The 14,363-nt window shown below is 31.1% G+C and overlaps 1 protein-coding gene across 1 annotated transcript; it reads left to right on the forward strand.

Moving 5' to 3' along the window:
* Positions 1–1,912: 1,912 nt before the first annotated feature.
* Positions 1,913–12,753, forward strand: LOC127712582 (uncharacterized). Its single transcript, XM_052219092.1, has 5 exons — positions 1,913–2,227; positions 5,851–5,937; positions 8,207–8,323; positions 10,826–10,897; positions 11,383–12,753. The coding sequence occupies exons 1-5, from the start codon at positions 2,182–2,184 to the stop codon at positions 11,514–11,516; spliced, it is 456 nt and encodes a 151-aa protein (XP_052075052.1). The 5' UTR covers positions 1,913–2,181; the 3' UTR covers positions 11,517–12,753.
* Positions 12,754–14,363: the final 1,610 nt, after the last annotated feature.

Below are 14,363 nucleotides of genomic sequence, written 5' to 3' on the forward strand. Positions count from 1 at the left end.
CAAGGCAAAACCTTCTAGTTCATAAATATTTAATTATGTGCTGATTTAAAATACATTTTGGTCCCCTTTCATCGAACACAGAGTAATATTTGCTACTCGACGTTAAGCAACTAACAATCGGTCAATCTAATACAGAGTATCAAAGCTTAAAACAAGTCTTGTAACTGTATTCTACTTCTCTAAAATATAAGCAGCCTTTTTTGCAGTAAAATATTGTGATACTTAATGCACTGAATAAGACTGTATACAAACTGACGAGCTGAAAGGCTGATATTAAGTCTATTAGTTGATGAAGCGTAAATTGATTGGTTGATAACTGATTGATTAATTGAAAGCTTGATTGGTTGACCTTGAACATAGCATAACCAAGAAAAGTCAAAAGCTTATATTGTTTAGAAAGAAAAAAAAAGGGGAGGGAGAGAAATATTTGCCAACAGGTATAAAATAGTCCAGTAGAGGATATATTTGACAGAAATTGTTAAATTAAGCTTTTTTGCAACTTTTACGATCTTGCTGTTTATGGAGGAAGACTTCAGCGCATTTGGTCAATATCCCCGAGGAAATATTTATAAACAGTAGTCTATCTATTGGACAATTACATGGAGGGTGGAGTTGGATATTGTTAGAAATATAAATGGAACTTTTTAACTGATGGCTATTATTTTACAAGTCAATTAGTGCTTTAAGTGGGATTTAATGCAATATATTCAGTTAATTGTTTTATTTATTAATCACATGGATTAAAACAATTTGGCTTATATTGTTACGAAAAATGGAAAACAATTGCATACAGGAAACAAATTTCAGGTTTGTTTAAGTTCAAAGTTAATTATGAGTCTGAACAGGTTCATGTCTGGCAACTTTTTGATTTATTTTCCAGCAATACCAGTGACATACACATAAAATGCATAATATAAAACGGGGTATAATCCTTTTCGCTATTTTCCTTTCAAAAATTATGATTCACCGAAATATATAAAAATTCTGAACTCTGGTCTGAAAGGGGGCCTGAAATTCATTTGTGACTATTCTTTCCGGCCAACAATATAATCTTGGATAACTTGCAATAGAGTACCTACCTCCGTATTTAACAATGATATTAAAATGATGTGGATGTATGAAGCAGGGTTGGCAAAATCTGGAATAATTCCATTATCCCTTAATGGAGAGGCTACTTTTAATCGTAATATGTTTTGTGTATTTTAGGAAAACATGATAACAGTTTAGATAACTGAAAAAAATCTTTGTGAAGTAAAACATATGAGGAATAGTTGTAAACAAATTACTAGTCCTATGTTCCTCATTTTTTGTATTATAAGAATATAGTGTGAAAAAGCTTTATCTAAGGAAAACTATATATAGACTTATACGGAAATTCAGAGTTGTAAATTGACAAATAAATGGATTGAACTTCTATTTGTTGCCAAAAATGGAAAAATTTAGAAAATTATTTGTGGACAAATAACCAGTTATATTATAATAAACGTTAAACAAAATGACACTTTTCACTCATGTTTTATTATTAATAAATTTGTAAATTTTTGTAGTTAATAAAGCAAATCTGACATCACTAATGAATTATCAATTAATATTTAACGGTAAGGTGCACTACGTTTAAGTCACCGAAATACATTTAAGAAATAGAAATCCACCCCTTTTTTCTTTAGAAAGAAATGGACATGGTCTTTAATAGCAAATGTTCAATATTAGTATATACTAATGGCATTACGTGTTATAGCATAAATATCAAATAATTATAAATGAAGGGTTTTAAATATTTAAGATGTAAATATTTGGACCACGGGAGCCTAACTTCTTTGTATTGACAGGTAAATACAAAGTTTATTGAAAGGAGACAAGCCATAACATGAAAACCGTGTTTATTGAATGAACACCTAAACCTATTTATTTATTCGTTATTTCAATCTGTTTAAAGGACGTATTGTTGACAACGAGACTGCATATGTATTGTTACCTGTTGATTGCATGGCATTGTTTAAAATCCGTTAGATTTCACACCTGAATTCAGTGGCATTTAAATATAGAATTTTATCTTGTGTGTGGATTTATGAATAATTTTGTATGATATTCAATGAAATGTACCTTAAAATGGTACGCAAATATAATTTAAATTGAAATTAGAACAGTGACATATTTGGATACTTTATAAACGGATGCAAGATGACGGATACAGCAGATCAATCGTTTATCATTGTTAAATACGGCGGTAGGTACTATTTAATACAATATCTTAATTAATTTCTCATTTAATCTCAAAAAGTTTTTTTTTAAATTAGCAAACAGTAATTTGTTAAAAAAGATACATTTGTTTTGTCTTAGTGATGTACAGAATAAATAAACCAAAAATGAATGGTAGAGAACATTAAAAAAGTATGTCGATGTTTGTCTTGGATACAGTATTGAGTCTAATAATGACTAAGATTTGTATTTTCAAAAAGAGTGGGCCGGAGGGGCTCGATGAACTGAAAAATAAGAGGGATGCATACACAAAAATTCAGAAAAATTACTAAAAAACATCCTATCGACCATTAAATGCCCCGTTATTTTTACTATACGCACTGAGGAAAAACCACTGACCCTTTTCATAGAAACTCGCACGAGAAAAAAGCGAGTCCTTTATAATATGTGTAACTCACACCTTGAATCTGACTTCCGACTGTATCTTGTTGAATGTAAACATGTGATTTAACCAGGATTTCACTTGAAGAAGTTAGGCCCATAAACGTTTTACGTATTCACATAGAAGTGAAGAAAATGAATAAACAATATTTTTATAGAGAAAAAACAGGCACTTGACTCTGAAAATTACCTATATACCTTAATGTAACAAAACGTGTTGTATTATGGTATATAGGTATATTTTTCAGAGGCAAGTGTCTGTGTGCGGTAAAAACAGCATTTTTGAATGCAACCCAACAACACAAAAGACAACTAGAGGTCAACAAACGGTCTTCAACAGCCAACATACGGTCTTCAACAGCCAACATGCGGTCTTCAACAGCCAACATACAGTCTTCATCATTAGATAAAGGACCCCAAGTTTGGGCAAGTTGTCATAATAAATTAAACAGGAGGTGCCGTTGATCTACCATCCTCATACATTGTTTACACTAAGAATTATACAACTTAGAGACAATCCTTGACTGCATGGTGATGTGTGTATATAGGACAACGTTTACATTTTAACATACTACTTGTTGACCTCTAGATGTTTTGTTGATTATTTCGGATCGTGTGATTGCTGTCTCATTGACATATGCACCACATCTCTTTTTATTCATGTGTTATTGAAAATAATTAATTTTACTTGAAGAAAAAACCACCTTTGCCTTTGCTGTACTTGTCAGTTTTGGTCACCCCCAGTTTTTGGTGAGGTTCGTGATGCTCAGTCTTTAGTTTTCTAAGTTGTGTTTTGTGTATTATACTGTTTGTCTTTTGGTAGTTTTTTTTAGTTTTTTAGCCTTGGCGTTGTAAGTTTGTTTTCGACTGATGAGTTTGGATATCCCTTTGATATCTTTCGCCTCTGTTTTTTCACATCCTATATAGAAAAAAGAGATGTGGTATGACCGCCAATGAGACAACTCTATCCACCAAATCATGAGACGACACGGATGTAAACAACCTATAAAGTTGTTCCTATGTTTATACTTCAGTTGTCTAGTCCCATTTAACTATTTTTATGCATATTAATTTTTATGTACTATTTAAAATGTCATTTATTGATATGAATTTACATGTATAATTTTTTCCCAGGATTTATTTAAACATTAATGAAACATGCTTAGTTTGGTAACATAGCTACCGATTAGATTGAATTTGTTTATGCGTAAATAATTGATAGTCCAACTTTTGAAGTATTGAGTTAATAGCCAAAACACACTTAATAAAACATGTTGTATCTATAAATACTTGTACAGGAAAACAAAGACAAGTTCGTTCAACAGACATGATGTACAATGCACATATTCGATCAGAGACACATATGCCAATATGTTATATTCACTAGATGCACTTGAATTCTTGATTAAATTAAAAGAAATAGTACTAATAAGAGAGAGAGAAACACAAAGAAATCGAAGTACTGTTGTCTATATATCTATATATTTTGAGTAATATAAAAACGCTACATGCATTAATATTCTTTGAGTAGGAGGAACGGTGTTGGAAGATTTTCGACATCAAATGTTGCTAAGCATTGTGACATGTACCAATCTATACCACTGCCGTTGTCTTGCTCTGATTTTTTATTGATTCTTTGCAAACTTGATATGGAAATGAAATCTGCAGTTTTATTATCGACTCTTCGAGTTCTTTGTATATTCCGAATGATCCTCGTCGTTCTTTTTCTATCACTGTAATTATCAGGCCTAACGCATTGATTAATATCAATTATTCATTTACATCGCGTTCACACAGACGTTTCAAATCTATTACCATTAAATATTCATTTTTTAACGTAGGCATATGGTGAAACACTTCTATGTTCGAATCTGTTAAGAAATGAGCACGGTCTTTTTGTCACATTTCACTGATTAGGATATGACCTTTATGCTTTATCTAGTAAGCCCCGTTCATGGTTGTTACATTTATTTTTAAATCTTAACATGGACAGACAGTAGAATCAGACAAGTAATTAAGCCCCTCTTGTTCTATATTGATTTTCCTGGGTACTACTTCAATTAATACTTATAATTAGCAAATATTGTTCATAATCGGCCAGTATTATCATACTGATACGATTCATTTAAAATTGTATTTTTACTAATTTGATTATTTACTTTGACCAGACTTAGTCTATCTGCCATGCGGAGAATTAAATCGATCTCATTTAAATTCAATTAAAGCATTATACTTAATGAACCAACACTGGATTATACACAGGGTTCAATTTCAGTCCAAAATACATGCATAAAAAGGCATAGTTATTTTTCATAATCTTTGGCTGATTAGAGAATACTCACGGAAAATAGAAACGAACTAGATTTTTTTTAGAAGAACGACCGATATTTTGTTTCTCACGCCGGCATATATATTTTTCAGTAAACTTTCCCAGGTTTGCTTAATGCAGTTTCAAAGTTTAAATCTTTAACCGTTTTCCTATAGGTCATGCTGTTGAAAAAACAACATTTAATTTATACTGAATTAGGTACACATCGCTGAATTTGTTCCATATTGAAATCAACTTTAGTTGAAAGTGCAATTCACCGTTTCTCAAAGTAAATTTAAGTTTTTCTCGATTATTTATTTTCCAAACTAAACACACTATATCATGGGAAAAAGAGAGAATACCAACAACAACCCAGAAAACAAATAATCGAGCAAAACGAAAAAATAAACATAAATCTGAAAAGGGGTCATTATTGTAATGTGCTCATGAAAAGTTTGCAATTTTTGCCGCGCTGTCTTGCTGTGTAAGGAAAATTATAATTAATGATAAGTCGGATGTTTATGTGTTATATTACACACAAAGGAATTACATGCATAGATCACAAAATATATCAAACGGTACAACAGACCATATTAACCACCAATACCTGACCCCTCCTGTGTGCACGTGTGTAATCCCGCCTCTTGTCTGCTGCCCACCAAGACAACTTGACTATATTCTTCTAAAAAGTTCCGATTAAAGTGGGAAAGAAAGATCACAACTTATAAAATTTGGTAAATGTGGGAATATCATGATATTCCAAACAATGATGCATGTGGGAAGATCCCAAACAGCTGTTGTCATTAAGGGAATCTATGGAATTATGCATGGTAAATGAATGTAGTATAGTCTTACGATATATAGCTAATTACAAAACTTATAATGCTCACTGTTTTCTTCAGATGGTGAGGAAGCTTTATTCAACCCTTGGTGTACCAGTCATACATTGATGGAATGGATCAGACGAAAGTGTAGATGTGACGATGATAGTAAGTATTATTTGATCTCGGGTGTAACTGCCATTATTCTTATGAAGCAAAAATCTTGCAATATGATTGGTTAATTACCCATGTACCGGGTGTAAATAACAACCAACACCAGCTTTGATAAAGAATATTTAAAATAAAGTTAATGCTTTTCAAAAGGAGATTGTGCCACTGTAGATCGGATGCAAGTGTTAATACGATGATCGACGTGATAATGGGTTAGATGAACGAACCTGAAACAATAGTGCGAGGGTGGGTTAGATCAGAGACATATAATACACTTTTGTATTACATGTCTCTGGTGATATGAAAGTACTTATACATGTACAATAGTCCGAGAGTGGGTTAGATGAAAGAATTGATACAATAGTGCGAGAGTGGGTTAGATGAAAGAACTATTACAATAACGCGAGAGTGGGTTAGATTAAAGACCTGCAATAGTGCGAGAGTGGGTTAGATGATGAAAGAACTATTACAATAGTGGGTAAGATGAAAGAACTATTACAATAGTAGGTTAGATGAAAGAACTGTTACAAAGTGCGAGAGTGGGCTAGATGAAAGAACTGATACAATATTAGTGCGAGGTTTGGTTAGACGAAAGAACTGATACACTGATGATAGTGCGAGGGTGGGTTAGGTGAAAGAACTGATACAATAGTGCTAGAGTTGGTTAAATGAAAGAACTGAAACAACTGTGCGATGGTGGGTTAGATGAAAGCACTGATACAATAGTGCGAGGGTGGCACACAAAAAGTGTTTATACTTAATCGTAAGATTAAATCAGATGAAAGTTATGATGCAACGATGAAAAACTGGATCAGAATGAACAAGGAGAACAATAAGCTTTATTTCAAGGTCGGTTCATAAATAATGATGGACGAGTTGGTATGACAACGTATAACGGTACCATAAGTCAATATATCTGTACGTTATCAGGGACAGTCTATACTATACTTTAGTATAGACTGTCCCTGGTGTTATGCATGATGACTGTGATTAAATGCAATATAATAAAGCTGGTGTTTATTTATAAAAAAAACACGCATTAAAGAAGATTTTGAGTAGATGTAATAACTTTATATTTTAAACATGTAGGCGTGATAATTTTGTTGATAGTTTATAATTAGTATAACTTGAATGTTATACCGCTGATTTTACCCTTTCTATGACGTCGTACTGCAGATCTATGATAGAATTGACTCTCATATCTACCTTTTTAAATGTTAAGAAGTAAGACATGAAGAAGTCGATAAGAATTTAACAAAATTGAAAATATCATTTTATCTATGAAATTTATCAAGTTTATAGTACTTGGAAGCACTTTATACGTAAATACTAAAGCTTGACAAGTCATTCACTATCTAAATTGGTTATAATTTAATGTCACTTTGACAGGCAGGTTGATACTTTTCCTATTATAGATTTTTATTTCATTATGTGTATTCAATAATTATTTGATACGATTTGAATTGGGATTATATTTAGTGTGGTAATTAGACTGTTAATTGCTTCCAGATCACGCATTTCAACTGGTATACGCACGAGATGTTTAGGAAAAGTGTTTGGTGTCACTGAAAGCCATATGGATTGATTGATTGATTGATTGTTGATTAAAGCCACATTCAACACTATTGTGCTATTTCGTGGTGGTCAGTTTTTATTGGTGGGGGATCCTCAAAGATAACAGTACATTTCAGAAGATTTTATCGATTTCAAATTTTAAATCTGATCTTAAATATGCTAAAAATCTAAACTTTTTAAATTAAAGATTTCCTTTTTTGTCATGTGGTGTCAGAAAAATATATCAATAGATCCAGAAGTCATCTAATACATAAAGAAAACACCTACTTCGTGGAACCTAGTTTAAGTTTAATGGGATATCAACTTGAAGCGATAGAAATTTTGAATAATTTGCTAAAACAATGTAGCTTTGCAAAATGTACGTCATGGAGCTTGTTGTCTAGCTACAGCTATACATATGCCCCTTTAGATAGAAAAAATAGCTTTTTTGCACACAATCGTAAAAAAAAAATCGCTAGGCGATATTTTTACCTCAGTTTGTGGCATTTACTACCCTCTCTCTTTTCCTCGAATCTTGATACTGTTATTTGATATAAATGTATTTTTTTTGGTTTATTTTGTTTTGGCTCTGATTCTGGCTGAGGCTTATGGTGATATTTATATTATATTGTAAAGTCTTATTGTTGACTCAATTCACAACAGTCCCATAATTGTTGAATATTTACAAATTGTTCCTCATCTCTCTTTTCAGTAGTTATAGACCTAGTTGACTTGGAAGGTCAAGTAAAGAATTTGTCTGGACGCAGCAAAGAATACGCAAATGAACTAGTTAATGGACGGGAAACATATATACTTATTCGGGTTGAAAGTAAGTAAGGCCGTATCTGTATTAGATGTAATCGTCTCATGTCTGAGGGGCGTCAGATTACATCTGATTTACATAGTAATGCATAATTATTTAATCTTTTCTCTCGTTCTTAAAAGAGCAATTAATTTTATTAAAACAGGAATAGTGTCACTATCTCAAATTTTCCAGATGCAGCAACACTTTCAGAAGATGTTCCATAGTTATGGATTTGGAATGAAATCATAATTGCGTCTATTTTTTCTGTCTTCAAATTGATATCTTTTCACTATTTTTGTATGGCAATATGAATCCCTGTACTATTTTTTCTTTTTCTGATTTAATTGCCAAAACCTGAACTTTTTGCTGATAAACGATAACACTTCTATGTAATGATGAGGGTATCATTCAGGGTCAGTATTTCGGTACTGACTTATAACAAACCGTCTTTCTAACAATGTCCGTTTTTTGACATTTAAAATTTTCAAGAAACTGAGGTTTTAAGTCCTTTTTGCCCTTCAACTGTTTCGTTTCTTTAAAATATTTGGCAATTAAAGTTCCTGCATGATGTAGGTTAATCCAGAAAAGCGCTTCGGACGCATGGAATTCATTAGGATTGTTTTCATTTGTTAACGGACATACGATAGGTTTTAAAACTCGACGAAAGAAAGTTTTGTCGGGATACTGGTCTAAGGATCGATGGACAGAATGAAATTCAGCGCCAAAAACTTTCATTCGTACAACACAAATAATTTTGACAGACAAATTTATATATTTGTATGATATAATGAATAAACAATATGCGCTTTTTGCAAGTGTAATTTACAATCCAGTTGTCAAAAATCACATTAAAAACAATCTAAGGTTATCATCACGACAAACATGCAGTCATTTATATTACGGAAGTGTTAAATATTTCTAGTAACAACAATTTTTTTTACAGTAACATAATTTATTTTGAAACTAAAGTGGACGGTGTAATGAAAAACCAAATATTTAGTCTACCTTTTAACAAATAACGTCTTATATGTTTGACTTTCGAGAAATTAAAGATCTCAAAAGGCATTTTGAGATAAAACAAACAATCTTTTTCCTAGATACTGAAAAGGGCTGTTGTTCCAAGTAAAAATTTAATCAATCTGAATGAATTGTTATTTTATCCATTTCACGATACATTACAAGATTGATTTATTATACGTACAAAGACTTAAAATAGTTTTATTGGGGATACTTTTGTATGTGAGAAGTACAAAATTTTGACCTTGATTGTTAAGGACCGTTTGTCGTAGAATTCTTTAGATTGGACCAATGAAATATACGGGTCTTGATGGGGTTTACAGAATCGAAAATAATTGGTTAAACGTAAACATATATGTCTCTGTATTATATGTCTCTGACGTAAAAAATAGAGAAATATGGACAGAAAAATAGATGAAGAATAGAGAAATTGGTGCTACAAACTAAAGAAATGAATAATGTTAAAAAATAGTTAAAAAAATGCTGATTACAGAAATAAACGATTAAGATAATACCGAAATCATGTGCTTTCTGCACCTAGCATTTAAAATTGATTGAACAAATTTTAATGAAGAATTTTACAGAATAAGCATTTTAAGTAATAGAGGAAATGGTCCACAAAATTAAAGAATATAGGAACGAAGATCCCAGACCCACTACTGAACTTATACATGAAGCAAAACAACCATTAAAGTATTAAAAAGGGGGGGGGTATGAAACAAAACTTCCCAAGAAATACTGGGAAATAGCCAGCCATCATTAGAACAGCTATGTCACAATAACAACAGCTGACAGGTCTTCAATGATGAGCTAAAGAGGAGAGTAATGTTCACCTATAAATGGGAATTCAAAATATTTTATAAAAATAAGAAGATGTGGTATGATTGCCAATGAGACAACTCTCCATCAGAGACCAAATGATATAGAAGTTAACAACTATAGGTCAGCGGACAACCTTCAACAATGAGCATAACCCATACAGGGCATAGTCAGCTATTTTGCATGATAAGTAATGTCATTGAATTGTTTCATAATAAAAAAAAATATCTTTCTAACTGTATAAAGATCTATAGGTTTGATCATTTACACCTAATAAATTTTCATTTAAACTATGAAATTGATTTTAACATGAGAAATTATTGCAGATGACACGTACTACCAGTTACAACAAATTGAAAATCTTTATATCTTTTTTAATGTTCTAAGATTAGCAGATTTAAGTGTATTTACAGATTTGTGTATATAGTATAGATGAGGGTCTGGATGGGGTCCTTCATTTCTGTTTTCTTTTATTTATAGGCCATTTTTCTCTATTTTTTTTTTATTTTTTGCCCATTATTCTCTATTCTTAATATTTTAGCACCACATTATACTTTATTCTTTATTTTTTTGTACAATTTTTGTCTATTCTTTTTTTTTTAAGCCAATTATTTTCTATTCTGTAAACCCCATCCAGACCCTCATATAGTATAATAGAATAGCATTGAATTGATTTCTTATATTTTTCAGGATGTCATGATGGAAAGTTTTTGTATACTTCACTACTCAATAACCTAGAGGAATACAATTCTGATTTGATGGGTAAATATAATAGTAATCTATTAACTATTATGCACATCATCTTTAAAAAAGAAGAGATTAATAAATTGAAAATTTTATTTGTGTTGAGCCACATATCCTATCTACTGGTCTTTTGCTACATTATTATTTGTTGTTACCAATTTTCAAGAATTATATTGGTAAAGAAAACCACAAATACAAATTCAAATTTCATATGGACTTACATGCAAAATTTGAAAAAAAAAAAAAATGAAATCAAGTATCCATGCACATAACTTCATTTTTCCTTAATCCATTTATATTGGTACCAATGAAAATAAACTAATCTATTCTATTTAAAACAAACATTTTTTTGAATTAATAAATTTTTGTGAAATATCCATTTAATCAATAAAAAATATCCTCTGACTTAATACTTACACAATCTTTTTTTTTTAAATCTTTGAATATAACAGTGTATAAAACATTAGGAACTAAAATAACACAAGATATTTTATTATTTCCAGTTAAACTGAACAGCATGTCTCGACCACAGACAAGAACAAAGAAAAATGCCAAGAAAACTCCAAGCAAATCAAGTAAAAATAGGAATGAATCACCAACGAAACGGCCAGGCAGTGGAGAGAAAAAGAAAAGATGAAATCATATTAGCTTATGTAAATCTAAATGTAAAAAACCTTCCTTACTTTGAAGTTTAATTCATATGTTATATTTGTTTTGGTTTATTTTCAGGATGTTTATCCCAAACTTTTACTTTGCACTAAATTGAAGCATAGGGAGATTGTATATTTGCAGTACATTTTTTCTGTGAAAAAGTTAGATTTCTGTTACCATTACATGTAATTTGCTTCCATGTCCAGTAATTTAAGAGAATACATTTATGAAGATATATCTGTTACACACAACCAGAATTCAGGGACTCATACTTGCAGCTACATAACCACACACATTTTCAGGTTTTTTACTTTTTTGCACATTAATTTGGGAAAAAAATACTTATTATTTGTGTTTTAAAAATAGTTTTAATAATAGTTTTTTAAGTGCATCTCCATAACAGGTACTGAAGAAAGTTTGAATATGAAAATTGTTCTTTTATGAATACCTTTAAAATTGCATATTATTTTTATGTGTATGATTTCTTATTTAAAAACTGTAATCATGCAGAACGATAATTGCTTAAGTATTTTAATAGTTTGTCATGTGCATCTGTATAAAGGATACTGAGAATATTGAATATCAAAATTGTTCTTTTCATAAATACCTTATCAATTGTATATTATTTTTCAGTTATTTATAATTAAGAAATTGTATTCATACAGAAAGATTAGGTTTCTTCAGATATCTGATATTTGTAGTAAAAATATATTACAATTATTTCTTGGTACATGTAAATTTTTCTATTTTTCAACTTTAAATCACAACTGTACTTTATATAGAAAAGTGGTATAAATTTGGCCAAAAAGTTAGTAGAAGTTCATTGGGAGATGGAAAATGTTTGAGGGGACACACAGACAAACTAACCCAGTGACATGCCCAATATATGTACCATGAACCTGTCTTAACAATAGTTAAGGGGTATACACATTTGTTTTGCATACTGGAAATGATAAAGTCATGAAGGATAAACTTTATCTTTAAATGATAGAAAAGTTTTTGTCCTTAACCCATTTGTAAAATTTACTTTTCTAGTGCATAAAAACCTTTTATAAAACAATCACCTAGTATTTGCTAAAAAGGGAGATAACCTTATATAATTAGGGTAGATTTTGTACCATGACATTATAAAATATGCATATTTTTATTGTTATACCATGTTTTTTTAACTGTTAGATATATTTTGTCCAAATATTTTATAATAAAGCTGTTAAATCTAACAAGTCTTCCATTGCTTAGTGTTTATTGACATATTTGCAAGTTTAGCCTAAAACAAAATGGTGGAATATATTTAATTTTTTAACCAATAATCAAACTTTCTCATCACTGGCAAGTATCAAAACTAAAGGCAAGTTAAGATGGTCTTGTTTATATTTGTTGACAAAGTGTACAGCAAATGGGCTGAAGTGAAATAATGTTATCCAAAACAAAATAACATTTCTCAGATGGAAAAAAACATCAACTTAGGGAGCTACCATTTGATTTTTATGGGGGGGGGCTAGGATGAAAAATGTTGTTCTGCATTTATTTTTTAGTTTTAATCTCTGTCCTGCCTTTTTTTATTAGTTCATCCTGATTTTTTTTACATAAATTGTCATCCTGCATTTTTTTTTTGCCAAGTTGCTCATCCTGCCTTTTTTTTACTCAAAACTCCTGTCCTGCCTTTTTTCAAATTTCATCCTAGCCCCCCCCCCCCCCCCCCCATAAAAATCAAATGGTAGCTCCCTTATTCATTGTTGCTGCAAGAAAACAAAAGTACTTAAGGTTTGATGCATCTGAAGTCCTTTTTTAGATTTACCTTCATCAGGAACATAACTCAAATAACTTTTGGTTTATATAACCATTCAGATGAAGAACAACAATAAAAGAGTTGTTTCCTTTGACTCATGGTCATTTCTTAGTAAATCTTTGCATTGTTGTTTCCTTTGACTCATGGTCATTTCTCAGTAAATCTTTGGATTGTTGCTTCCTTTGACTCATGGTAATTTCACAGTAAATCTTTGGATTGTTGTTTTCTTTGACTCATAGGCTTTTCTCAGTAAATCTTTGGATTGTTGTTTCCTTTGAATCATGGTCATTTCTCAGTAAATCTTTCGATTGTTATTTCCTTCGTCTCATGGTAATTTCTCAGTAAATCTTTGGATTGTTGTTTCCTTCGACTCATGGTCATTTCTCAGTAAATCTTTGGATTGTTGTTTCCTTCGACTCATGGTCATTTCTCAGTAAATCTTTGGATTGTTGTTTCCTTTGACTCATGGTCATTTCTCAGTAAATCTTGATATTGTTGTTCCTTTGACTCATGGTCATATCTCAGTAAATATTTGGATTGTTGTTTCCTTTGACTCATAGTCATTTCTCAGTAAATCTTTGGATTGTTGTTTCCTTTGACTCATGGTCATTTCTCAGTAAATCTTGATATTGTTGTTCCTTTGACTCATGGTCATTTCTCAGTAAATATTTGGATTGTTGTTTCCTTTGACTCATAGTCATTTCTCAGTAAATCTTTGGATTGTTGTTTCCTTTGACTCATGGTCATTTCTCAGTAAATCTTGATATTGTTGTTCCTTTGACTCATGGTCATTTCTCAGTAAATATTTGGATTGTTGTTTCCTTTGACTCATAGTCATTTCTCAGTAAATCTTTGGATTGTTGTTTCTTGCACATCCAACCTGTATCCCTTTTCTCTGGAATTACATACAAAAACAGTAAAAATAAACAAGTATAACAACGGGTGAAATATTACCATTACTGGTTTTGACAATGTTTGTCTAAATGGCCCAAGGACGATAAACTTTGACAGTGAGAGTCAAATCAATTTGGATCAAAACATTTT

The sequence above is a fragment of the Mytilus californianus genome, unplaced genomic scaffold, assembly GCF_021869535.1.
Source record: "Mytilus californianus isolate M0D057914Y unplaced genomic scaffold, xbMytCali1.0.p SCAF_8, whole genome shotgun sequence".
NCBI lineage: Eukaryota > Metazoa > Mollusca > Bivalvia > Mytilida > Mytilidae > Mytilus > Mytilus californianus.

Excerpts from the sequence above, each read along its gene's own strand:
- LOC127712582 (XM_052219092.1), top strand. The coding sequence starts at position 2,182 with ATGACGGATACAGCAGATCAATCGTTTATCATTGTTAAATACGGCG. Across the intron at positions 2,228-5,850 it reads TATCATTGTTAAATACGGCG|ATGGTGAGGAAGCTTTATTC; the intron begins GTAGGTACTATT and ends TGTTTTCTTCAG. Across the intron at positions 8,324-10,825 it reads TATACTTATTCGGGTTGAAA|GATGTCATGATGGAAAGTTT; the intron begins GTAAGTAAGGCC and ends TATATTTTTCAG.